This window comes from Hyperoodon ampullatus (assembly GCF_949752795.1).
Source record: "Hyperoodon ampullatus genome assembly, chromosome: 3".
NCBI classification, from domain to species: domain Eukaryota; kingdom Metazoa; phylum Chordata; class Mammalia; order Artiodactyla; family Ziphiidae; genus Hyperoodon; species Hyperoodon ampullatus.
Genome location: NC_136916.1, coordinates 179346948 through 179372379, shown reverse-complemented (window position 1 = coordinate 179372379; position 25432 = coordinate 179346948). Strand labels below are relative to the sequence as shown.

Sequence of the window (25432 nt, the reverse complement as noted above, 5' to 3'; positions counted from 1 at the left end):
CGCGCCCGCCCCGCCTGGGGCCGAGCCCTGATTTGTGCAGGAGGCGGCATCTCCTTTGGGACCGCGAGCAGCGCGGCGGAGGCGCACCGATAGGAGGGGACCACGGCGGTGACCTCAGGGGTCGCCCCACCCCCTGGCTCCTGACACCCGGCGGGGCTCGGGCGAGAGGAAGCCGCTTTGCGGCGCCCAGCACCGCTCTCCCGGCTCGGCGGAGGCTTTAGTGGATCCGCCGCTGCCGCCCCGCCGCCCGAGGGCGCCGGGAAACGTGCGCCGGGTCCAGGCGCTGGCAGGAGGAGTCCTCCGCCGCCTTTAAATCCTGGGCGCCCCCGGCAACACCCCCCCCAGCCCCACCCCGCGGCGCGGCCCCGCCCCCTCATGCATATGCAGGTACGTGGGTGACGAATGGGCGAGCGAGCTGTCAGTCTTGTCCCGAACTTGTTGGCTGCGGGCGCCGGGAGCGCGGGCGCGCAGAGCCGAGGCCGGGACCCGCCGCCGCCGCCGCCGCCGCCGCCGCCGCCGCCGCCGCCGCCGCCGCCGCCGCCGCCGCCGCCGCCGCCGCCGCCGCCGCCGCCGCCGCCGCCGCCGCCGCCGCCGCCGCCGCGAGGGAGCCGGGTCGGGCCGGAGCGCGGCAGCCTGCGAGCCCGAGCGCCGCCGCCCCCGCGCGCCCGCAGCCCCAGCGCGCCCGCCGCCCGGGCCCGCGCGGCGCCGCCTCGACCCCGCCCGCCGCCGCCTCCTCTGCCGCTGCCGCCGGCGCTCGGAGGGCGGGTGGGCGGGCGGGCACTGGGAGGCCGGGGCCGGGCGCGCAGGGGCGGCGGCGGCGGCGGGTCGGCGGGCGGGGTCGAGGAGGCGATGCGGGCGCGGGGCCGGGGGCGCCTGCCCCGGCAGCTGCTGCTGCTGTTGGCGCTCTGCGTGCAGGTAAGCGGGGGCGCGGACGGGGCGCACCGGGCCGTCCCTCGGGGCCGGCGGCACCGCCTGTGGGCGCCGCGGTTCGGAAGCCCTCGAGGCTGTGCGGCGGGTGGGGGCGGGGCGCCCCGGCTCGCGACCCCGGCCCGCGCTTCCCTGCGCTCTCCCTCTGCCTTATTTTTAGGCGGCGCGGCCCATGGGCTATTTCGAGCTGCAGCTGAGCGCGCTGCGGAACGTGAACGGGGAGCTGCTGAACGGCGCCTGCTGTGACGGCGACGGCCGGACGACGCGCGCGGGGGGCTGCGGCCACGACGAGTGCGACACGTACGTGCGCGTGTGCCTCAAGGAGTACCAGGCCAAGGTGACGCCCACGGGGCCCTGCAGCTACGGCCACGGCGCCACGCCCGTGCTGGGCGGCAACTCCTTCTACCTGCCGCCGGCGGGCGCCGCGGGGGCCCGGGCTCGGGCCCGGGCCGGAGGCGACCACGACCCGGGTCTCGTCGTCATCCCCTTCCAGTTCGCCTGGCCGGTACGTGCGCCCCCACCCACCTCCCCTCCCTCGGCGCCCGGCCCCCGGCCCCGCCCTGCCCGCCGCCCCTCGGCCCCTCGGCCTCCCGGCACCTGCGGCCCCGGCCGTGCGTGCGAGCCGCGCGCTCCCGGACCCGGCGGGTGGGGCCGGCAGGGGGCGCCGCGCGGCGGGCGGACCCCGGCCGCCTGCTCCGTGGGGCCGGGTCCGCGCCCGGCCACGTGGGCGCGCGGGGGTCGCGGCGGGGCGGGGTGGCCTCGGCCCGCGTGCACGGCGGCCCGCGACGTGTGCCTGCGTCGCCCTGCGCGTGTCTGTCTGGGTGGGGAGGCGCGGCCAGGCGCCTCGGGCCCGGGCAGGCCGCGGAGGCATGTGCGCCGCGCGTGCTGAGGCTGGTCTGGGGCAGGCCCCGGCGGAGCCTCCCGGGCCCTCGGCCAGGCTGCGCCCGCCCTGCAGTTTCCTGGATGCCCGGGGGCGGGGGTGGGGGGTGGCAGCTCCGGCGGGCGCCGGGGGACCTGGGTCCGGGCGGACTTCGGGCACGTGTGTTGGTGGCAGCCTTTGCCCCTGGCCCAGACCCGGGGGGAAGGTTCAGTGGGCCCTGGCGCAGTGGTTCTCTATCAGGCTCCTTACATCTTACAGCCTGGGGTTTTTGGTTTTATTCTGTTTTGGGAGGGGGCTTGGGGCTGGCCTGTCAGGCAGGAGCCTTGGGCCCGAGAAAACTGGTAGGGATGTGGTCCATCCCCGTGGGCTGCAGGGAGCTGTGGCTGGGCAGGTGAAGGCCTCCTGCTGCCTGGTGTGGCCCTCCCAGGTCTTTGTGCTGCATGTATGGAAGTGGGTGGGGGCAGGGATGAGAGAGGACCCTGGAAAGCAGGGCCTCGGCGTGCAGGAGCGGGTCCCCACAGCTGGGCTGGGTCGGGCTGTAGCAGGATGCCAGGCTCCGACTGAGAGGCTGTTCTTCTGACTAAGGACCTTTGGCTGGACCAGCCAGCGGAAGCCAACAGGAATATGTCCACCTGATGTCTTAGTCCTGGAAGCGATGGGGGGTTGAGGCCGGACTGGTTGAAGTTGGGCCCGACACCCTCCTCCCCTACCCGGCTCTGAGCAGTGTGCTGGCCCCTTTTCCTCAGCCTGGACCGGGGGCCTCACCTATCCTATTTACCCCCTTCCTGACCCCTGGCTACAGCCCCCTGGGGCCACAGCCCTACCCCCACATACCTGGCTGTCCTCTGGGGTCTCCCTTGGCCCAGGGGCCTCAGGCGGGGAATGTGTCCTTGGGGTGGAAATGGCAGGGGCGGCCTGGGAGGCCCCGGGCGCGGGGATGGGCCCAGCCCCCCCCGCCCCCGCAGCGGCGCGGCAGGCAGGTCTGAGCAGGGCCCGCAGCCTGTCATCTGCGCTTGGGCCGGAGCCAGCACGGTTCGAAATCGCTACCTGAGGATGTGTTTTCGGCTCGAGTTGGCAGCAGTGGCCGTGGGGGCAGGGAGGCCTGGAGGAATGTGGCGGGCCAACGCGTGTCCCTCAGGCGCTCGGCCCCGCTGGCCAGCCAGGGGTGGAACGGGACGGGGCAGGCCCTGGTCTCCCCAGGCAGGAGCCTGCAGCCTGGGCACCAGGTCCTGGGCCAGCTCCCCCCTTCCTCCTGCCCCCAGCTGGATCCTCTCAGAGGGAGCAGGTGGCCCACCCTCTGGTCGGGGGTGAGGCTGGGGGGGTAGCCGTGTGCTTGGGGGGCTGCTCTTGTCCTTTTCTCCCTGCCAGTAGTGTGGTTTGGCTGCCAGGCCTGCAGCCGGCGCGGCGATGCCAGCGCACTGGTATTTCCGCTCGGCCGGCGGCAGCCCTGGGGCCACACTGCCTCTGCCTGCTGCAAGTCCAGCTCCATCCCGTGAGCTGGGGTGAGTTGAGCTGGGGCGAGTTTGGAACCCAGTGTGCCCACTGGGGCCCTTGACCCTGACCGGAGAAAGCGAGGACCGTGTTTGGTGCCCTGGGGACCGAGGGGGGGGCCGGGCCTTGCCTCGGGGCTTCAGGTGGGAGGGCTCCCGTCCAGGACCCAGGAGGAGGGGTGTGAGCAGGGCCTTGAAGGTGGCTGCAGGTGCCCGGGTGTGGGGAGCCGGCCCAGGGCCCTGGAGGGGGAGGACCGGCAGCTGGTCTGGGCTGTGCGCCTACCCCAGTGACCCTCAGCCAGTCCCGAGCGCCCCCCTCCGCCACTGCCCCAGGCCTGGTTGGGGCGCCCTGACCTGGCCGCGCAGGCCCGGGTCCCTGCGCTGTCTACCGCCTGTGGGTTCTGGTTGGTGTCAGGCTTAGCTTTCTGGAGAGGGGCGTGTCCAGGCTCTTGGAGGTGAGGGAGGTGGGGTCAGCCTGGGTGAGCGGCCTGCGTCTTCTCTCCTCATCCCGCCCCATGGATGTCCGTGTGCGTCCCGCTGGTCCCCCCAGGAGGTAGGTGATGCCGTGTCAGCCCCAGCGCCTGGCCTGTAGCTAGCAGGGCGGAGGCCACGTTTGGTCACGTGTGTGTGCACACATGCACACGCGTGAGTTCCCTCTGGGTGTGGTAGGTGGCCGTTGGGGGTGTTGGAGGGGCCGGGTGGGGCTGGCCGATGGAGGTGCAGTGTGGCATCGGGGGCCCTGAGTGAGGGGCTCTGCTGCCTAGTTAGAGGCCACACCTGCCTACTTGGTTTACGTTGTGGTACCTGGGACCCCAGGACCTGGCCCACAGGTCGAGGGCCCCTCTCCTGGAGCGAGCCCTGTGGGTTCGAGGGGGTGGCTGCGTATGGTGGCACAGATGGGGTGTGGCCGCTCGTGAAGGCCGAGCTGGAGTCGTGAGGAGAACCGAGGTGGGCCTAGGCCTGATCCCGTTTCTGACGGTGTAGCCAACCTGAGGTCGTGGGCCAGAGCAGGTCCTGGGACCTGGCTGCGTGGTGCAACCATGTGGTCTTGTGAGTGGGGGACGGGGCTGCAGGGCTCAGTGCCCAGCCTGGCCTTCCGGCTGGCCTAGTTTCGCCCCTTCCTCGCTGGCTGCCCAGCAGAAGGGCGGAGTCCCTTGTGGGGTCTGTGATGTGCTCAGCGGTGGGCGGGGGACTTGGGCCAGTTGGGGGCATGCACACCCAAGGGGGAGGTCTGCCAGGATGTGAACACAGGGCCCAGCCCCCCCACGTCCAACTGCCAAGGGGGCTTGTCAGCGGCACGAGCCCCCATCCCAAGGTGGGCCAGGCCAAGGTCTGCGCCTGGGAGCGCCTCAGCTGCCCTGGGTGGCATGTGGCACCACCCTCCATGTGCCCCCGACCCCCGAGGAGCTGGGGGCTGGGGTGGGGGGCTAACGTGGGCCCTGGCCCCTTCCCCACACTGCTCCCGGGGCCTCCTCTGCCGCCTGTCTCTCCATACCTTCCCACCGGGGCCTTGGGGTCCTGCTCAGGTGGGGCTCGGCAGGCTGCACCTGCTCCGTGCCCAGTCACCTGCCTCGTACATCAGGGGTCTTGGTCAAGGCTTTGATGCTGGGGCAGCGGGGTGGGGCTCTCGGGCAAAGTGGAGACACTGGGAGGGTTGCACCGGCCAGTGGAGCGCTTGGATACGGGCTGGGGCTTTGTCCCTGGGCCTTGAGAGGTGGCTTGGGGAGCAAGGCTGTGGCGTGGCAAGGAAGAGCTTGCTGGAGGGTTTGGGTGGGGGCTCCGTGGAGGGGTTGTGGCTTTCAGGGATCCTCTCAGGGGTGGTGTCTGGATGAGGGCAGGCTGGGCCGATGAGGCGTTTCTTGGTGGAGACGGGCATCTCTAATCCTCAGGCCTGAGCCAGGGTCCGCATCCCCCCAGACCCCAGGTGCACGGGGGTACTCGTCCTCTAGGCTTACCATGAGCCTGGTGTGACCAGAGTCGACCTGACTGTGGGCTTTGCAGTCCCGCAACGTGTGTGTGGTGGGGTGTCGGGAGACCGTAGGCTGCTGGCCCGCGGTGGCGGGGGGGCACGCCCAGGCAAGGCCCTCTCTGGTCCCTGGTGCGGAGTGTGGGCGTCTGGCTTCCCTTGTGGGGAGGCCGGCGGTCCGCTCCTCCTGCCGGGGCGCCGGGGCTCAGCGCCTTGAGGGGAGGCGGCCCCCTCCCCTCCCTGTCGGGTGACAATGGAGGCAGAGGCTTGGGCCTTTCTAAAGCTCGGGTTTCAGGAAACGTATCTGTGCTCAGAGCTCCTGGCGCCGGCATCAAGCTCTGCCCGTGGGGGGCCGGGCGCTGATGCAGGGTGCTGTGGCAGAGGAACCAGCGTGGAGCCCGTGGACCAGGGTCTGTGCTAGGCCTTCTTGGCCTGGGGTGTCCTGAGCCGTGGGGTGTGGCACATCCGGCCCCATGTCTGCCCTGTGCCATTTCCATGTCTTTGGGCGGCTGCCTCACCATTCTTTCTGGGGGGTCAGACAAAGGGTTTGGACCTGGCCTTGGGGGTGGGCCAGGAAGAGGGCCGTGGTCAGGCTGGGATTCTGGTGCGGGTAGGTCAGGGCGGGCTTTCTGGAAGAGGTGTGGCTGGGTCTTCAGGGACTAAGGCCAGCCGGCTGGGTGGGCCTCTCGAGGTTGGGCAGGCTGGTGGCCCAACTGTGCCTGGCCAGGGGTGTTGCTCTGCCTGCCTACTAGGGAACCCGCCCCCGGCCCCTAGCTGTCATCGACCCTGCCCAGGCACCCAACCCCCAGCCCGGTCCCTGGGATGACAGGGCGCCCTCCGAGGCCTCCTGTCCAGGTCTGTTGCCTTTTCCCTGTTCTGTAGGGATCTGGGGTTGACAGAGCCCTGCCGGGCCCGTGGCCCAAAGGCAGCAGCACTGGAATGAAAGGTTGCCATTTGCAGGAGGGAAACTGAGTCCTAGAGGCCAGTCGGGAGGAGGAGAGGAGGTGGAGGCCCAGCACTGGTGCCGCCCCACCCACTGGCTCAGGTTCTCTCTGGATGACTTCCTGCCGTCCAGGTGTAGGGAACCCAGCTGGCGGGCGGTGGGGCCCTTGCTGGTGGGCGGGCAGCGCATGTCCCCGCGGGAGCAGGTAACCGGAGCCCTGGGCTCTGGCGAAGGTGGCGGTAATCCTACCTGAGTGGCTGGCGTGGGGTTTCCTGGGAGCCAGGAGACGCTCCCTGCCCCCCGAAGCCCAGGTGTGGGGAGGTGGACCCGGCTGCCCCGAGGGGTGAGCGCCCCGTGGGATGGGCAGCCCGGCCTGGGGCGTTCCTCCGCCTGCCCTACTGGGGGCCTTGGCCGCCGTGGTCCCGCCCTCGTGGGCGCAGCCCACGTCAGCTCCCTGCTGCCTCCCGTGTCCTCCTTTATGCCCCGTTCTGCCAGGTGGGCAGCACGACTGCTGAAGCCCCGTTGGTCTCTGGCCTCATTCAGACCCACCTGGCAGCCACCCACTTTGCTCCAAAGCGTTAGCACCAAGACTGGCACGGGGGCTGGCAGCCCCGCAGTCTGACTCTGAGACCCCTGTTCCCACATCCCTGCTCTTCCAGCCCGAGGCCCTGCCGCGTGGCTCCTGCTTGGGATGCTTCTTCCCGTACTCTGCAGCCTCAAGGGTGCCCAGAGGCACCCTCTCCGCAGCCTGCCCTGACCCCCTTTTAGAACAGCAGCTCCGTACCCTGCTGACTCACCCGTCCGCCAGGGCAGAGGTTCTGGTCCCCGGTGGTAGAGCTGTGCCTGGTGCATATTCGGACGAATGGATGGATGGATGGATGGATGGATGTGTGGACGGATGGATGGATGAGTGAGTGCGGGCTAGGGAGGAGCTGGGCGCTCCGGCTGTCACCAGGAGTGGGAATGGCCAGGGGAAGGCTGGCCTGAGGGGGGCATTCCAGGCAGGGGGATGGAGCTGTGTGTGCAAAGGCCCAGGGGCAGGGTGGGCGTGCTGGGTACCTGTGAGGAGGGCGCACGCCACGGGGAGCCCCAAGAGGGCTGAGCAGTGGGGGACATGTGGACAGAGCCCTGGGGGTCATTGGGGCTCCTGTGGACGGGGGTGTGGAGGCCCCAGTGTTTGCCAGGGGCCCTTTTGGTGGAGATGGGCAGCCTGGGCACGGATCCTGATGGCCTGGCAGAGGGCGGTGGCAGGAGTGAGGGGATGGGTTTCAGGGAGACTCCAGAGGTGGGACTGAGAGCCTGGGGACAGCTCCATGGGGGCGGGGGGCGGGGTTCTAGAAGGATGGAGGATGGTTCCCCACTTCCTGCTTGGGCGTCCTGGGTGGGTGTGGGTCCTAGGGTGGCGGCTGTGAGCATGAGCTCCTGCGGGTCATCCAGGGTGTCTGGGAGGCCGCTGCTGGGGGGCTGGGCTCAGGGCAGGGGCAGCGGTGTAGGTGAGCTGAGCAAAGTTGAGGGTGGGCACGTGTGTCCTGGGCCCTGAGGCTGTGTCGTGGGAGGGCAGCTGGAGGCACGGGGTGGGGGGACAAGAGGAAGGTCCCCGAGGGAGGACCACGCTTGGGTGTCCAGGGGCTGTGGCTGTGATTGGATGTGGCAGGCAGCCCGCGGGGAGCTGCCTGGGGCCGGGATGTGGGGGACAGCAGAGCCAGGGCTGAGGGGGGTGGGGTGCCGGCAGGCAGCTGCGGGGGCTGGGAGATGGGTGCGCCGAGGGTGGAGAGGCGTCTGGCCTCCCCAGGGCAGTAGCCCTCGGGCAGGAAGCCGGCCAGCCCAGTGTCCCAGACGTGGCCCTGTCCTGTGGGCCCCCAGCCCGGGTGGGGCTAGGCTGGGTGGGTGGTAGTCGGCACCTTCGTGGCTGGTCCGAGGGGGGGCCACGGAGGGTCCCGGCCGGGGAAGGGCTGGGCAGGGAGGGGCGAGGCGAGGCGCGAGCTTGTGCCCGGGAGCGACCGGCTGTCTTCACGGCAGGCGGGGCGGTGGTGTCAGCCCATCACTCACCCCATCATTTGCCTGGTGCCCGAGGGCCGGATGGTCTTGGGGGCAGGGAGGGGGAGAGAGCATAGGCTGAGGCTGCCTTGGGCAGTCCCTGGGCCTCAGTTTTCCTATCTGTGCAGCGGGGTCCGCTTTCCTGGTCTCGGGTGAGGCGGGCTAGTGGGGCAGACATTCACTGTGTCCCGGCGTGGGCGGCACCAGCGCTTAGGCCTGCCCCTGCCATCCTGTGGCCTGGTGACGGGGCATCGTCCCTCCCGGGCAGGCTGGGGGTGGGACCTCTTGTTCCCCACGGTGGGTGGGGCCCCCGTGAGCTGCCGAGGGGCCTCCCGCTCAGCCCCCTCTGGTCCTGGGCCACCCGGCACCCCTGTTTGCAGCTGCTCCAGCTGTGCCCGCCTCTGCCCGCTGCTCTGTCTGGGTCACTCTCCCTTCTGTCCGTCCTGACCCAAGCCAGTCAGGCTGGCCGGTGGGCCACGGAGCTGCGGGAGCCGCGAGCTCATGCCCCCGAGCCTTCGTGACCTGGAGGGGCAGTCTCCCTTCTCCAGGGGGTCATCTCGGGGTCTGCTAAGGAGACCCCTCCTCAGAGCTGAGGGGTAAAGTGGGGGTGTGGCCGAGGCACGGTGGTGGGGGAGGGTTGGGGTGGTGGGGGAGGGTTGGGCTGGGGCGGGGCCTCAGGTACCTGACGGGTCCCTCCCTGTGTCCGCAGCGCTCCTTCACCCTCATCGTGGAGGCCTGGGACTGGGACAATGACACCACCCCGGATGGTGAGTTAGCCCCGGCTGGGTGGACCGCTGCCTGCAAGGCCTTCCTCAGGGCACTGGGAGGCTGACCCCCTCATTCACGGAGATGCACATAGCCAGGTTCCTGGTCCTTTGCCTGCTGGGGACAAAGGCCCACATGGCAGGAAAGCTGCCTCTACCCTGAGGATCTTTGTGCTATTTCCCTTTTTGCCCTGGCTGCCAGGAAGCTCTGCCACACTTGTGATTTGCTGAGCTGCGCGTGCGCTGCCCTCCTCCCCAGTCTCAGCTTCCTCTGTGTTGTTCTGATGGGCATGTGTCCTCGCTGAGGGCTGAGGGCCCGCACCTGGGCCTCCCCAGCGCTCCCGTAGCCTCCTGCTGACGCCCAAACCCAAGCCTGTTCTTTTGAGGCCGGGTCAGTGGCACAGCGGAGTGGCTCGCTGCCGAGAGCGCTCTCTGGCTTTCTGAGCCCCTCTCTGCCCATCTGCCCTGGAACGTGGGGCTTGGTGGCCCTCCCCCGCAGGCTCACCTGGCAGCTGGCCGACCTTGCACGGCATCTGCGGGGCCCTGTGGTGGTAGGGCAGAGAGGTTTTCCGTGGACAAACGAGGAAGAACGTTTGCGTGGGTGGCAGGAGCAGTAAGTGCCAAGGCCCTGAGGCAGGAGTGAGCCCGACGAGTTTGGAGAAGAGCACGGGGCCCTCGAGGCGGGGGTGGAGGCAGCGATTAGGTCAGCACGGCCGGGGTCAGGTCACGGAGGCTTCGTGGGCTGGCTTTCTCCTGGAGCGGGGTCGCGCAGGCTGCTGCGTGGAGGGCGGGTTGCAGGGCCAGCGTGGAGACGGGTGAGGAGGCTGCTGTGTGAACCCAGGTGGCGGTTGGGGGTGCTGGGACCGGGAGCAGCCTGCGGGGTGAGGGGCTCCGGTCGCTCTGAAGGTCAAGGCACGGGGCTTGCTGATGGGTTGGACGTGGTGAGAGTGGGTAGGGGCGGCCTGAGCAGCCACAGGGCCGAGAAGCCGTCGAGCGGACGGGCCGGAGCACAGTCTGGACGCGCTGCGTTTGGGGGCAGTGTCACGCGGGCGGTTGGATGCCGAGGCAGACCGAGCCCCTGGGTCCCACAGGTGACGATGCTGTGGGGACGCAGAGGGGCCGGGCTGGAAGCGGCGGTCAGCGGGGCTGGGCGGGCGTGGGGACAGGCCGCCCGGGGCAGGAGCGTTCCCCGGAGGAGGGCAGCGATGGGTTGGCCCAGGGAGAGACGCTTCAGGGAGGGGCCTGGCCTTTCCTGTAGCTCGGGGGTGGGGGGCGTGCGGGATCCTTAGCCTCATTGCAGACTTCCCCAAACTGGTATGAACGTGTAGGGAGACGTACCATGAGCCCTGTGCCTGTGGTTGCCAGCTCGGGGTGCTTCCACCCACGTGGCAGGGATGCCCAGCCATCGGGTTGCTGGATCCGTGCGTGCTCAGGGCTGAGAGAGGCTTGTTTTCAGATGGGCGGTAGTGAACGGTGCGGTTGCTGCCGGGAAGGCCCTCGGAGAGAGGGGGTCCCGGCAGGGGTGGGAGGGTGGCCAGCGACGTCCAGCAGTGAGGGGTGGGCGTGGTGCCAGGTGGGGGTGCCGGTGGGAGCAGGGCCGCGGGCTGCGGGGCACAGGCGGGGACGCCCCTGCCCAGCCCTGCCGAACCCGCCTACGTTGGCAGAGCAGGAGGCCCCTCTAGCCCCGCGCTTCCTGCGGTGGCCCTGCTGTCCCGGCTCTGTGGCCTGAGGCCGCTGGCCGCCTGGTTTGGCGGGCTGTGCGCCTCCGAGGGGGATGTGGCGGCTGCGCCGGCTGACTCTGCCGCCCCCCCAAGAGGAACTGCTGATCGAGCGGGTGTCGCACGCGGGCATGATCAACCCGGAGGACCGCTGGAAGAGCCTGCATTTCAGTGGCCACGTGGCACACCTGGAGCTGAAGATCCGTGTGCGCTGTGACGAGAACTACTACAGCGCCACCTGCAACAAGTTCTGCCGGCCCCGCAACGACTTCTTCGGCCACTACACCTGCGACCAGTACGGCAACAAGGCCTGCATGGACGGCTGGATGGGCAAGGAGTGCAAGGAGGGTGAGCGGGCTGCGCGGGGCCCCGCGGAGGGCTGTGCGGGGTGCCACCTGGAGGCCCCCCCCCGCCCCGTGCCTGCCTCAGGGCTGTGGGGGCCCGTGCATGGCTGGCGGCAGCGGCGCCTCTCTGATCTCTGTCTTTGCAGCCGTGTGTAAACAAGGATGTAACCTGCTCCACGGGGGATGCTCCGTGCCTGGGGAGTGCAGGTGAGTGCCCGGCGCTGCCCCTGGGGAGTGCAGGTGAGTGCCCGGCGCTGCCCCTGGGGAATGCAGGGGAGTGCCCGGCGCTGCCCCTGGGGAGTGCAGGGGAGTGCCCGGCGCTGCCTCTTCTTGCCTCTCCAGGCACACTTGCTCCCTCAGCAGGATTTGGCTGAGCGCCTGCTGTGTACGCGGTGCCGGGGAGCTGGGTGTCGGGGCCGCAGTGAGTGGGGACACGGGCCCTGCTCCCACGCGGCTTATAATCGGCGCAGGGACGCACGCGGCCTCAGAGCCTGGGCGTGCCCGACAGTGACAGCCCCACGAGGACGGAGGGCGGGGGCCTGGGGAGGGGGGGCGGCCAGGGCCGTTTCACGTAACGTGGTTGGGACGGTCTTACACAAGGGGCCGAGGCCGGGGGGCAGAGAGTCACCCGAGGGCAGATGTCTGCAGCACAGGAGGTGCAGAGGGCACAGCGGCTTGTGCTCGTGGGTGGAGGACGGGGGAGGGTGGTGAGCGTGGGGGGACCTAGAAAAGAAGGGGGGCTGCTGCAGGGTTTGGAGCTGAGCGAGGTGGCGTGGAAGGACCCGAGCAGCTGCTGTGTGGGAGGGGCCGGGCTGGGGGGGGGGGCGTGTGATGGTGACGGTCCCGTGGGAGGTGGAAGGGTGGGCAGGTCCTGCGGACGTCCTGGAGCGGGGGGAGGGTCGGGGAGGACCCCAAGCCTTCTATACCCTGTGCCACCGGACACAGGGGTGGGCTCAGGCGCAGCAGGCAGGGTTGAGAGCAGTAGGTGATGTGGAGGTGCCCACCCTGCCCTGGGTTTGTGGGGAGAGGCCTGGCCCGAGACATGGGTGGGCCCCTGAGGCACGCGGGCGGTGCTGACAGCCGCCAGGGGCAGCTGGAGAGGAGAAGAGGTTCAGGAGCCGGTCCCAGCCTCCTGCTGGTGACAGTGTACGATGCGGAGCTGGCAGAGGCCGCCGCCACGAGTCAGAGGGAACCGGGCAGTGACACAGGGTTGGCCAGGGGTCAGAGGGAACCAGAGAGCGAGGGGTCCCCGCAGCCTCATGCAGACAGTGGAGGCCATCGGAGACCTTGACTTGGGGGCAGGTAGAGTTGCCGGCTTGGGCAGGGTCAGGCGGCTGTGGGAACGGAGGAGTAGCTCTGCCAGGTAGTGAGCGGAGAAGGGGGGTTGGGACAGCTGGAGGGGCGGGGCCGGGCTTTGGAGCCGGGAGGGCTTAGAGCAGGGCTCTCGAGGGTGTGTGAGCAAGGGTGGGCGCCGGGGCTGCGTGAGGATGGCCCGGGAGCTGGGCCTGGGGGACCAGGTGGACGCTCAGGGGCGAGCCCCTGGGAGGGGCCTGCACATTGGCAGAGAGGTGAGCAGCGCAGTGAGTGAGGCCCCTGCCCCGGCCTCAGGTCTCACTCGTCCCAGGACCCCTTCTGGAGGGCGGGATTGCTCCCAGGTGTGTTTTTCAGATAAGGGCGCTAAGCGAGAAATTCAGTAACTCCCCCCTTGAGTTTGGACAGGAGGGCAGTGTCTGGGAGCCGGGGGCCGGGCCGGGAGGGTGACCCTCTGCTCTTCCTGTGGTGGTTTTGGTCTGGGAAGTGGCATGTGGAGCACACCCACCAGTCCCAGGGCAGGGAGGCGGGCGGGCTGCCCAGGGACAGACGGGGCTAGGGCCGCACCCACCCGGCCACGACATGTTGAGTGGATCTCCCAGGGGCGTCGGGGGCACAGTGCCGGTGAGAGGTCACCTGGGGGCCTGGCCCAGGGTGGGTTCATGTCTTGAGGGACAGGCACCTCCAGGGACCAGATCCTGGGTGGGAGACTGGGTGCAGCACTGTTCTTTGCCCTGGGCAGGGCCCTCCCCTGAAGCCCTGCCCTGTGACCTGTGTGGTGGGCATGAGCCCTAGGACTCCGGGCAGACAGGTCCCCACCTGGGTCCTGAGCACAATGGGGCTGGGCCGCGCTAACGGCTCTGGGTGGCCGGTGGGAGGAGGGTGGGAGAGGCCCGCCCCCCCCTGCAGTGTGGGCTGTGCAGGAAGGTGTGGAGGGGGCGGGGGGCGGCGCGGGCCTCTCGGGACAGAGGCTCTAGGTGAGCCCCAGCCGCCTCTCTCCCTGGCCTGTGGGTGAGGCCCAGCTGCCGCCCGTGGCTCAGGGCTCAGGTTTCAGCGCAGGACAAACCCCCACCGGATGCTGCGGAGATGGCCGTGCCTTCCTGCCGTCTCCTCCCTGGGCTTCTGGGGCCAGGAAAGCTGGGGTGGGGGGGTGCCTGGAGAGGGCTGCCCCACCCAGGGCCGAGAGCACGCCCGAGGTACCCTCGTGCTCCCTGGCAGGGGTCCCCCGGAGGGAGGGTGGTGGGTGGGGGCGTGCGGCCCAGGGCACACACACCACGCCCCCACCCCGCCCCGGGTACGGGGGGCTGGAGGAGCCCCTTCTCACCGGCCTTGGTTTCCCTGTCCTGCACTGGCTGAGCTGGCCCGCGTCCCTGCTGGGGGCCGTGGGACTCGGGGGCGGCCCGGGAAGGGCCGTGGCGCTTTCCTTTTCCAAAAATAAATCCACGTGGTGGGTGACGGCACGGACGTCACTCCATCCTGCGGGACGAAGCTCTAGGGAGGGTCCCTTGGGGGTCACGTCCAGGGCCTGAAGGGCAGCCCGCCGGGCCCTGGGGCGTCCGGCACAGGGTGCTGGTCTCTCCCCCACGAGCAGTGCCCCCGGCTGGCTGAGCTCCGGGCCCTCGCTGCCGGCCTGGGTGTCTTTCTGCCCGTCCTCCTGAAGGACTTCCCAGAGAGGACGCTGGCCCACAGCTCAGGCAGAGCCAGGCCTCGGGGTCATGGCCTTGGAGCCAAGAGGCCTTTTGAGGCCGTTTGCCAGGGAGCGGGTGACTCCTCTAGCTCAAGAACTGCCCTGAATCTGGCTTCTCTCAGGGCTGGATTGGGGCAGCCTGTGGGCCTCAGTGTCCCCATCTGTGAGATGCGCCCGTGGTTGGGCCTTGAGGAGAGAGAAGTTACTGCCCTTGAGTCACAGGTGAGGTCACGTGCTGTGCCCAAGGTTACCAGCTGGGGCTAGGCCAGGAGTCCTTTCCTGATGCCCCACTGGCCTGCCCAGGCCTGGCAGCACCTGGCCCTCTCATTCCTGGGGTCCCGGCAGCGCCTTCCTTTCCCGGCGCTTGCTCTCGGGGCCCTGCTTGGGGTGAGTCCCAAAATAGCTCCGGGAGGAGTGACTGGACAGCTGTGGCCAACCGTGCGAGGCCAGCGGCCGGGAGTGCCCGTGACGGTGCGGGCTGGCCGGCGGGACCACAACCCCCGCCTGGCCCGGGGCCTGTTCCAGTTCAAAGGCTGAGGCTGCCGGCCCTGGGCAGCCCATGTGACTCTGCGCCCGTGTCCCCAGGCCACCCTGGGAGCGGCCAGAGCTCCCGGGGTCTGCTGTTTCACACATGGCCTCACGGCCCTCGGCTTTCCCCAGGTGCAGTTATGGCTGGCAGGGGAGATTCTGTGACGAGTGCGTCCCGTACCCGGGCTGCGTGCACGGCAGCTGTGTGGAGCCCTGGCAGTGCAGCTGCGAGACCAACTGGGGCGGCCTGCTCTGCAACAAAGGTGCGCCTGGTGGGCGAGGGACGGGTGGCGAGGCCCCAGGCCGGCGCCTTGGGGAGGTAGGGGGCGAGGGGCTCGGTCTGCTCCCTGAGCGCCCACCCCTGCCCCCAGACCTGAACTACTGCGGCAGCCACCACCCCTGTACCAACGGGGGCACGTGCATCAATGCGGAGCCCGACCAGTACCGCTGTGCCTGCCCCGACGGCTACTCGGGCAAGAACTGCGAGCGGGGTACGTCGGGGCTGGGAGCCGGCTGGGCCCACCTCTCTGGCCTTTTGTGCGGCAGGCACCCCCCGCTCCCACCTCGGGGCCTCGGGGGCTTGGGGAGGAAGGAGGGGGCCTGGGCCGCCACACCCACTTCCTGTGGTTCTCGACACAGCCGAGCACGCCTGCACCTCGAACCCGTGTGCCAACGGGGGCTCTTGCCACGAGGCGCCCTCAGGCTTCGAGTGCCACTGCCCATCCGGCTGGAGCGGGCCCACCTGTGCGCTCGGTGAGTGCCCACTCCAGTGCGTCTGGGGCACTCAGCCTGGCATCTGAGGGGTCTGGAGGGTGGGGGTGGAGTGGCCGCGTCCACGTGGGCGGCAGTGGTCAGGGGAGGGGTGACAGGAAGAGCCAGGCCCGTGTCCCTCCTTCCCGCCCCACACCTCTCCCTCTGACCCTCTGCAGACATTGACGAGTGCACCTCCAACCCGTGTGCGGCAGGGGGCACCTGCGTGGACCTGGTGGACGGCTTCGAGTGCATCTGTCCCGAGCAGTGGCGGGGGGCCACCTGCCAGCTGGGTAAGGGGCCCGTGGGGCACGTGTGTGCATGGGCTGTGCACTGGGCATGCGCTGCTGCTGCGGGTGCCGGGGTAGGTGGGGCCCGGGCCCCATCACTGCCCTTGTCTCGTTCACAGACGCCAATGAGTGTGAAGGGAAGCCGTGCCTTCACGCTTTTTCTTGCAAAAACCTGATTGGCGGCTATTACTGTGATTGCATCCCGGGCTGGATGGGCGTCAACTGCCACATCAGTCAGTACGGGTGGGCGGGCCGCAGGCGGGCAGGGCTGGGGGAGAGGGAGGACCCAGCCGTGACCCGCGCCTCTGCCCGCAGACGTCAACGACTGTGGGGGCCAGTGTCAGCACGGCGGCACCTGCAAGGTGAGGGCCGGCCCGTGCCGTGCGCGCATGTCGGGGGAGCGTCGGGGGGAGCCGCCTGCGGGAGGTTCACCCCCCCACTCCCCCCAGGACCTGGTGAACGGCTACCAGTGCGCGTGCCCACGGGGCTTCGGGGGCCGGCACTGTGAGCGCCAGCTGGACGAATGTGCCAGCAGCCCCTGCCACGTCGGCCTCTGTGAGGACCTGGTCGACGGTTTCCGCTGCCACTGCCCCCAGGGCTTCTCGGGGCCTCTCTGCGAGGTGAGGCCTGCGTGTGCTGCCTGCCACCCCCCTCCTCCAGCCGCTGCCCCGGGTGGCCCGTCCGAGCGGCCAGGAGGGGGCCACAGTGGGCGTCGGCCCTACAGAGAGTCGGGCTGCCTGGCTGGGCAGGGGCAGAGGAGACTCGCAGGGTCACTGCTTGTCATGACGAGCCCCTCCTGGCGGGGTGAGCCGGGAGCCCTGGCAGGTCAGCCGGCTGCCCCAAACCTTGTCTGTCTGATTCCCACTGTGGCCGGAGGGCAGGCAGTTTTGACGGGGCGGGGCAGGCGGTTTTTGACGGGGTGGGGTGGGGTGCCACACGCGGGTCTGAGGAGAGGCTCGCGCACCCACCGCCCTCTGACCTGCCCTGGACGTTGCAGGGGAGAGTAGTGGGGCTGCAGGGGTGCAAGGGGGCGGGTCTCCCGGCCAGCAAGCTTCCTGGGGCCCAGGATAGAGGTCCTGTCTAGGGCCGTGGAGCCTGGCGGTGATGCTTCTGGGAAGGACCCATGGACGGGGCTCAGGGCGGCCCTGGTGGCTGGGGAGGGGGGCCAGTAGCTGGCCTTCCTGCTAGTAGGAGGGGCAGAGGCCGGATGCAGCGGAAGAGGGCTGCCCTGGAGGCGAGGGTGGTGGGAGGGGCCTGGCCCCCGCAGGTGTTTCCGTCCAGCTGAGGGGCCTGGACAGTCTGGGTTGGGCGGTCCTCCAGGCTCTGGCTGCGGAAGCCTGGGTGTCTAGTCCAGATGGGGCCTGGATCTTGGGGATTCCTTGTATGGACACAAGTGAGGCCTGGCTCATTGTCCAGCACCAACAGTAGGGCCTGGGCTCTCATGGATGCCCCCCGCCCCCCAGGTGGACATTGACTTCTGCCAGCCAAGCCCCTGCCAGAACGGGGCCCGCTGCTATAACCTGGAGGGCGACTACTACTGTGCGTGCCCCGAAGACGTGGGCGGCAAGAACTGCTCTGAGCCCCGGGAGCCGTGCCCTGGGGGGGCCTGCAGAGGTGGGTGCAGTGTGGGTGGGGCCTGAGGGGATGGGGTGGGGTGAGGTGAGAGGTGGGTGGGGCCTGCAGAGGTGGGGCTGACCCCTCCCATCTCTGTGGCAGTGGTTGATGGCTGCGGGTTCGAGGCGGGGACCAGGGTGGCCCGCGTGGCTCCCTCCGGTGTGTGTGGCCCCCACGGACACTGCGTCAGCCAGCCCGGGGGCAACTTTTCCTGTGTCTGTGACAGCGGCTTCACAGGCACCTACTGCCACGAGAGTGAGTGGCTGTGGACTGGGGGCTGGGCGGGGGCCGGGAGGGGGCCGGAGGCCTGGGGACCTGGCTCACGCCCGCCTCCTGCAGACATCGACGACTGCCTCGGCCAGCCGTGCCGCAACGGGGGCACGTGCATCGACGAGGTGGACGCCTTCCGCTGCTTCTGCCCCAGCGGCTGGGAGGGCGAGCTCTGCGACACCAGTGAGTGGGCCGTGCTGCGCCTTCCTCGGGCCCCGCGTGGCCTGTCACCAGGCACCTCAGCCCCAGCGGCCCCAGGCGGTCACCGGCTCCACGTGGCGAGCTGGTGACCGGGAGCGGGGTGGGGGGGGGGTGTGGGTGTGTGTGTGGCGGGGGGGCACACGCTCTCCCTCCCCGGCCCCGTCTCTCCCTGGCCCAGCTCTGGCGCCGCCTCCCCCGGGCAGCCCTCCCTGAGCGCCGGGACCCCCGCTGACCGGCGTCCTCGCCCCCAGATCCCAACGACTGCCTTCCCGATCCCTGCCACAGCCGCGGCCGCTGCTACGACCTGGTCAACGATTTCTACTGCGCGTGTGACGACGGTTGGAAGGGCAAGACGTGCCACTCGCGTGAGTGCCCGCGAGCCCCTGCTGCGCCGGGGGCCGCCCGCCGGGATGCCGCCCACTGCTCCGGGCGCCCCCTGAGCGGCCGTGTGCCCGCAGGTGAGTTCCAGTGTGACGCCTACACCTGCAGCAACGGTGGCACGTGCTACGACAGTGGCGATACCTTCCGCTGCGCCTGCCCCCCGGGCTGGAAGGGCAGCACTTGCACCGTCGGTGAGGAGCCCTGAGGACACGCCGGCCACACCTGCCCCTTGCTGTCTGGGCTGGAGGCGTGGGGTGGAGCCCCCGGTCTGCCCAGCCCAGATGAAAGCCCCCTCCCACCTCTCTCCTCCTCCGCCCTTGCAGCCAAGAACAGCAGCTGCTTGCCCAACCCCTGCGTGAATGGGGGCACCTGTGTGGGCAGCGGGGACTCCTTCTCCTGCATCTGCCGGGACGGCTGGGAGGGCCGCACCTGCACACACAGTGAGCCCGTGGGTGTGGGGTGGGACCCGCTTCTCTCTCCCCCAGCTTCCGGGTCCTGCTTCCTCTCGAATCTGCCTCACAGACCTGCCCCTTGCACTTGGCCACCAGAGTCCAGTTGAGCCCCAAGATCTGCCGTGCCACCTCCAACACCCCCTGAGCTCTGCAGCCCAGCCCCCTCCCCTGTGTGTTCTGCCCTCTGTCCGTCTCCCACCAACCACTCGCCCTGTGGCCTGGGCGTCCTGCTCGTGCACCCCACCCTCCTACACCAGTCCCCTCCAGGATGGGCTCTCCTCCCAGCGCGGCCCTGGCCGCCCAGCCTCCATCCTGGTCACGGTGGGCTGGCTGGGGAGCTCGGCATCCTCCCGTCCTGCGTGCCTGGGGTGCCCCAGGCTCGGCACGGATGGGTGCCAGGCGGATGGATGCCACGCCCACTGTCCTCTTTTTTCCGCAAACACAGATACCAACGACTGCAATCCTCTGCCTTGGTGAGTGGCAGCCCCTGAGGCGGGCTGGCCGGGGAGCTCGGCCTGTCCTGGGCCCCCTGACGCCCGTCCTCTCCCCTGCAGCTACAACGGCGGTGTCTGCGTGGACGGCGTCAACTGGTTCCGCTGCGAGTGTGCGCCGGGCTTCGCAGGCCCTGACTGCCGCATCAGTGAGGGGCCAGGGGGCACCGGGCGGGCAGTGCCATGGGACCCCAGCCGTGGGAGCTGCTCCCACCTTACTCTGAGCTGCAGTTTCCTCTGTCTGTCTCCCGCCACCCGGCAAGGGGTAGACCCTAGTTTAGGTTGAGGTGTTTGTACCCAGAGGCCCCCCACCCCGCCCGTCCCAGAGGCAGATGGGGGTGGTGCTTATTGGGCTGGTGACAGTGACGGCGCCAGGCCCAGCTCAGAGGGCCCCCCAGGGCAACCCGAGGCCCAAGCTGGCTGGGGGCTGCTCCTCCCACTTGTCAGGGCCTCCCATGCTGCCCGCTGAGCCCGCCTGCTCTCCCTGCAGACATTGACGAGTGCCAGTCCTCACCCTGCGCCTACGGGGCCACGTGTGTGGATGAGATCAACGGCTACCGCTGCAGTTGCCCTCCTGGCCGGTCTGGCCCGCGGTGCCAGGAGGGTAGGTGGGGGGACGTCGCGGGCGAGGGCCATGCCTGGGTGGGTCAGGGCGCGGCCTGGCCGTCACGGCCGCCCCCACCTCTCCTCCCTGCAGTGCTTGTGTTCGGGAGGCCCTGCTGGTCCCAGGGAGTGCCCTTCCCCCACGGGAGCTCCTGGGCAGAGGACTGTAACAGCTGCCGCTGCCTGGACGGCCGCCGGGATTGCAGCAAGGTACAGGGGCTCCTGCCCCAGAGCCCCTCCAGCCAGCCCTGCCTGGCCCTCCCTCCCTGCCGTGCCTCCCCGCACTGCCCTGCTGGGTGTCCAGTGCCCTGGGGTCCCCGTCATCCTTCCGTGACCCTGTTGCTCATCCTGTGAGAGTGCTGGGGGAGGGGGACGGGTGAGCCAGGCTCTGGAAGACCTGGGCCTGCTCTGCCCTGCCCTGCTCTGATGGGGGTCCTTCTGGTGCCATTCAACCTGGGAGCGCTGGGGGTGGGGTGGGGTGGGGTAGGGTGGCACCCTGCCCTGGGACTTGCTGACCCGACCGTGTCTTTTTCCCCGCGTGGTGCTGGTGTGTTTGCGGGTCCCATCTGCGTGTGCCCAGGTGTGGTGCGGCTGGAAGCCCTGCCTGCTGGCTGGCCGTCCTGACGCCCTGAGCACCCAGTGCCCCCCTGGGCAGCGGTGCCAGGAGAAGGCCCCGGGGCAGTGCCTGCAGCCGCCCTGCATGGCCTGGGGGGAGTGTGGCACGGAGGAGCCCTTGCTGCCCAGCACCCCTTGCCGGCCGCGCTCCGGCCACCTGGACAACAACTGCGCCCGCCTCACCCTGCACTTCAACCGTGACCAGGTGCCCCAGGTGAGTGGCGCCGTCCACTGGGCACCGCGAAGGTCTGCAGAGCCCCGGCGCCGCATCCTTCCTCAAGTGGCCACCGAGATGGCCCGAGACCTCTGCTGGCTGCCTGGCGCCTGTGGGGTCAGGGAGGCTGGGGAGCCTGGCCGAGTGCGGTCAGATGAGGTGAAGTGTTGGTCCCAGGGGAGTGGCCAGGAGTGGCCAGCCTGGGCCGAGGTGCCTGTTCCTCCAGTTGTCCCAGGGACCTGGGCTGTAGGTGGCCTTCCAGGGAGGCTGGGGCAGCCCACAGCTCCGCGGGCACTTCTCACGTTGGCCGCATCCCTGTCCTTAACGTCTTTTTGGCCTGAGCACCGGGTGAGGCCCCACCCAGCCCTGACCATGGTGGTGGTCTGTGTCGTGGGTGAGGAGGCACAGGACCGCTGTGGGAGCCAGTCCCCCCCACTCCCCCCACATCCCTGCTCTGATCCCTCAGACAGGCTGTAAGGCGTGTCCCACCATCTGCCCGAGGTGCCAGCTGGGGGTGAACGCCCTCAGATCCTCGGTCCCCGGGCCGTGCTCACGTGCAGCCCGTCTTTGCTCAGGGTACCACCGTGGGCGCCATCTGCTCAGGGATCCGCGCTCTACCAGCCACGAGGGCGGTGGCCCGGGACCGCCTGCTCGTGCTGCTCTGTGACCGGCCGTCCTCGGAGGCCAGCGCGGTGGAGGTGGCTATGGTGGGTACTGGCGGGTGGGCTGGGCACCCTTGTTCAGCGCCCCCCTCTCCAGGGCCCCCCTCTGCACGTGCGCCTGGTGGGGACTGGGGCAGAGGGCCCAGGCCAGGCTGGCTCCCAGGTACTTGGGGACACGGGGTGACCACAGACCCAGGAGTCCGCTCCGGCACAGTTACGCGGCGTAGGGCTGTGGCAACTCCCCGTGCCCTTGCTGGAGGCCGGCGGAGCCGGGGCGGGCCTGCAGGAGAGGCACTGTCAGCCCCGCGAGGCGGGGAGGAGGGGCCAGGCAGGGCGCATGTGCAGCTCCGCGGGGCCAGCGCTTACAGCTGGGGACTCTGGGCAGGGGTGCCCAGAACTGTGGGAGGCCCTGGGTGACAGCAGGAGTTGGGGTACAGAGGCAGCACCCAGAGAAGGAAGGAGAGTGGTCAGGGGCCAGGGTGGACAGCGACGGGGTGTAGCTGGAGGATTCCTTGAGGGGAGGGTGGGGGAGTGAGGAAGCTCCGAAGCCCGGGGCCTCGGGATGGGGAGCCCTCGTGTGGGATCCTGACTCGAGACCATGGGGGTCAGCTGTGGCCTGGGTGCGGCGCTAAGGCCAGGGCCTGCCCGACTGGACGGGGTGGGCGGGATTGTGGGTGGAAGCCTCATTTTCCTGCCGCCTTGGCTGCACCCGGCCCCCTGCTTCACCTGTGCTGTGTTCTCTGGTGTCTGTGGCAGCAGGGGTGCCCGTGGTCTCAGGCCGCCTTGGGATGTGCGGTCAGGGCCTGGCCACCTGCCTGGGCCCTCGGCTGAGCGGGTGTCCTTGGGGCCCTGCTCTGGGGCCCAGGTGGGTACCCGATGTAAATGGGCACCACGGGGCTGGGGGAGGCTGTGGCTGGGCGTGTGCGGGGAGAGACGAGGGGACGGGCAGAGCAGCTTCTCGGGGTGCTGGCTGGGTGCCGGTGTTGGGGCAGCAGGGCCGCACGGTGCCGGCAGGGCTTGGGGGAGCCCTGGCATCGGGGGCCAGTGCTGGGTTTGTGGCACCCTCTGGACTCCAGGCGTGGCTGGCTGGGGCTGGGAGCCTATCCACAGGGACAGCCGTCCTAGCCCCAGGTGCAGGGGGTCCAGACCAGGAAAGTGCAGACCAGGCCTCATCTACCTCCCCATGAACTGCCCAGCGTGGGGCACCCCTCCCAAGGACCCCCCCCCCTTCGATGAGCCTCCCTCCAGGAAGCCTTGGGGCCGCAGGTTCCCAAGCCCCTCACTCTGCTCCAGGACGGCCCTGCTCGTGGGACCACAGCCACCCGCATCCCTCCTTGCCGCCGACCGAGAGCCGCCGGCCTGGACGGGAACCTCCGTGTGCGCTGGGGCGGCACACGGGGCCAGGCACGCGGTCCCACTGGGGTTGGGGGTCACAGGCCCCCGGACGCGGGCGGGCTGCCCCTCAGCTCCGTCCTCTGCCTCAGTCCTTCAGCCCAGCACGTGACCTGCCGGACAGCAGCCTGATCCAGAGTGCAGCTCACGCCATCGTGGCGGCCATCACCCGACGGGGGAACAGCTCGCTGCTGCTGGCTGTCACCGAGGTCAAGGTGGAGACGGTCGTCGTGGGCAGCTCCTCCACAGGTGAGCAGGAGGAAGGGGGGCCGCTCCTTGCCCCCCTGGGCGGTGGGAATCTTTCAGGCACGCGGGGCTTGGAGGGGAGGGGCTGCGAATTCTCCCGGCCCTGCCGGGGGGCCGTCCAACCCACAGAACGCTGCAACTGCTCCGCACCTGCCAGCGAAGGGCCCCCAGCCCTCCACGCACCCCCTCCCCAGCCCCGATCCTGGGACCCTCCCCACCACCGGGAGCCAGAGGACCCTCGCCCGACGGTCCCCTCACGGCGCCCCCGCCCCAGGTCTGCTGGTGTCCGTGCTGTGCGGCGTGTTCAGCGTGCTGTGTCTGGCGTGCGTGGCTGTCTGCGTGTGGTGGACCCGCAAGCGCAGGAAAGAGCGGGAGAGGAGCCGGCTGCCGCGGGAGGACGGCGCCAACAACCAGTGGGCCCCGCTCAACCCCATCCGCAACCCCATCGAGCGGCCGGGCGGCCCCAAGGACGTGCTGTTCCCCTGCAAGAACTTCACGCCAGCCCCGCGCAGGGTGGGCGAGGCGCTGCCCGGGCCGGCGGGCAGCAGGGAGGACGAGGACGAGGAGCCCGGCCGCGGCGAGGACGACTCCCCGGAGGCCGAGAAGTTCCTCTCGCGCAAGTTCACCAAAGACCCCGGCCACTCGCCGGGGAGGCCGGCCCGCTGGGCCTCGGGCCCTAAGGTGGACAACCGCGCCGTCGGGAGCCTCGGCGCCACGTGCCGTGCTGTCCGGGAGTAGGACTGCAGCCGCCAGCTGGGCCGGGACCCAGGGCCCCTCGCCGGGTGCCACGCCGCCCGCCAGACCACAGGAGGCCGAGGCCGTGTGCATAGTTTCTTTATTTTGTGTAAAAAAGAAACCACCAAAAACGAAAAACAGATGTTTATTTTCTATGTTTCTTTAAGCTTGTATAAATTATTGGGTAACTGTCAGGCGGAAAACAACGGAGTATTCTCGGATAGTTGCTATTTTTGTAACGTTTCTGTGTGTCGCACTCGCCGTGTGGCAGGAAAAAGCAAGGATGTCTGTGTTCTCACCAAATCGTTGAGCGTTTGTTCCCAGAGGTGGCGCACTGTTTACAGAATCTTCCTTTATTCCTCACTTGGGGTTCTCAGTGGCTCCAGGCCAAAGAGCCAGTGGGACCCGTGGCTGTCGGTGGGACCACCCGAGGCTGACAGCGGGACCCGTGGCCCTCAGTGGGACCTGTGATGTTCGGCGTGGCCCGTGGCTGTTGGTGGCACCTGCGGTTGCAGTGGGGCTTGAGGTCCTTGGTGGGGCCCGTGGCGGTCGGCGTGGCCTGAGGCCCGTGGGCAGGCAGACCCTCGCCAGCTCGCCAGTCCGTCCGCTCCAGCCCGCCGTCCTCGCTCGCTGCTGCCCCGAGCACTCGCCCCAGAGATCTCTCAACTGTGCTTTCAGAAGTGCCCTTCCTGACTGCTCTGTTCTCCCCGGGACGGTGGCAGTACTGAAGCTTGTGACAAGTGCCTTCACACAGACTCTCCCCTCGCAACTGTCACCGTCTGCCGTGGGCACCAGGCCGCTGCCCACCTGCCGGCCCCGGCCCCCCCTCCTCGTGAAAGTGCATTTTTGTAAATATGTACATATTAAATGAATCCCTCTGTATATTTGATTTAATAACTTAAATGTTCTGTCCTCACTTGTTCTTTGGGTGCTGTTCCTTTGTTACTTGGGAGTCAGGGCAGGATGGGGGCGTCCACGGCACAGAGCCAGGCACGGGGGGGCGGGGGGGGGCTGTGTGTGAGCAGTGGGCGTGTCCTGCGGCCCCAGGGCTCCTGCGGGCGGGGAACACGTTCGCATCCGTGTGGTTGACACGAGCTTTCCTGGAAATGAGGCAGGGGAGGCACTCTGCATCCGCTCCGAACTGAAAACAGGTGAGCGGAGCTTTGTAAATTGTGTCAAGTCGCTTAGCAATGAAGAGCTCTCAAGGTTTCGGGGAATTAGGTCAAAACTTGAGAGTGTGAGACGCTGCGCCGCGAGTGGCTCTTGGCTCCCGTGGGTTGGGCAAATTGGGACTCAGCGTGGTGGCCTCGGGGCGGCCGTTGGAGGCTCTGGCACCTGTCAGTTTGTGCACAGGTCGCTGAGAAGACCAGGTGGTCGCTAACTCAGTCACGGTTTACGCCAGCCTCGCGCACGTGTGGAGCTCACGCTGCCACCGCCGGTCAGCCAGAAAGATCCTGAGCTTCCAGTTTCCTTTTAAGTCATGTTTACCTAACTTGGGCCCCCAGGTGCCTGGGAGAAACAAATGCCAATGGCCTTTGTCCTGGAACTGTCTACGCCTCGTGATTTTCCAAAGTCAGTAAACAGACCACAGTCCAGACCCAGCACGAAAGGGACCCCAGCGCCAGGAGAGCAGCCATCAGAACCCTGCCAGGCTGCAGCTGCCCATCGGGTGCTCGGACCCAGAGTATGAAATGTGTTTGCTGGGGCTACCCTGGTGGTCCAGTGGCTAAGACTCCACGCTCCCAATGCAGGGGGCCTGGGTTCGATCCCTGGTCAGAGAACTAGATGCCACGTGCTGCAACTAAAGATCCTGCACACAGCAACGAAGATCCCGTATGCCCCAACCAAGACCTGGTGCAGCCAAATAAATAAATGTTTTTTAAAAAAAGGTGTTTGCTGGCCGTGCTCAAACAAGACAGCT

At 69.0% G+C, this 25432-nt stretch overlaps 1 protein-coding gene across 2 annotated transcripts; it reads left to right on the top strand.

Annotated features, from left to right (window-relative positions):
* Positions 1 to 849: 849 nt before the first annotated feature.
* Positions 850 to 24421, top strand: JAG2 (jagged canonical Notch ligand 2; the record flags this gene model as incomplete). Of its 2 annotated transcripts, XM_079700962.1 has the most annotated exons (26): positions 850 to 915; positions 1088 to 1432; positions 8953 to 9010; positions 10822 to 11073; positions 11216 to 11276; positions 14728 to 14858; positions 14967 to 15086; positions 15235 to 15348; positions 15525 to 15638; positions 15755 to 15868; positions 15951 to 15997; positions 16085 to 16255; positions 17099 to 17249; positions 17352 to 17504; positions 17589 to 17702; positions 17972 to 18085; positions 18179 to 18292; positions 18425 to 18541; positions 18999 to 19026; positions 19108 to 19193; positions 19535 to 19648; positions 19742 to 19857; positions 20228 to 20476; positions 21052 to 21183; positions 22623 to 22779; positions 23051 to 24421. In XM_079700962.1, 26 exons carry the CDS (start codon positions 850 to 852, stop codon positions 23512 to 23514), a joined length of 3702 nt encoding a protein of 1233 aa, XP_079557088.1. In that variant the 3' UTR covers positions 23515 to 24421. The 2 variants fall into 2 exon arrangements, with proteins under 2 accessions (XP_079557088.1, XP_079557089.1); XM_079700963.1 differs by lacking the exon at positions 15755 to 15868.
* Between the last annotated feature and the right edge of the window lie 1011 nt (positions 24422 to 25432).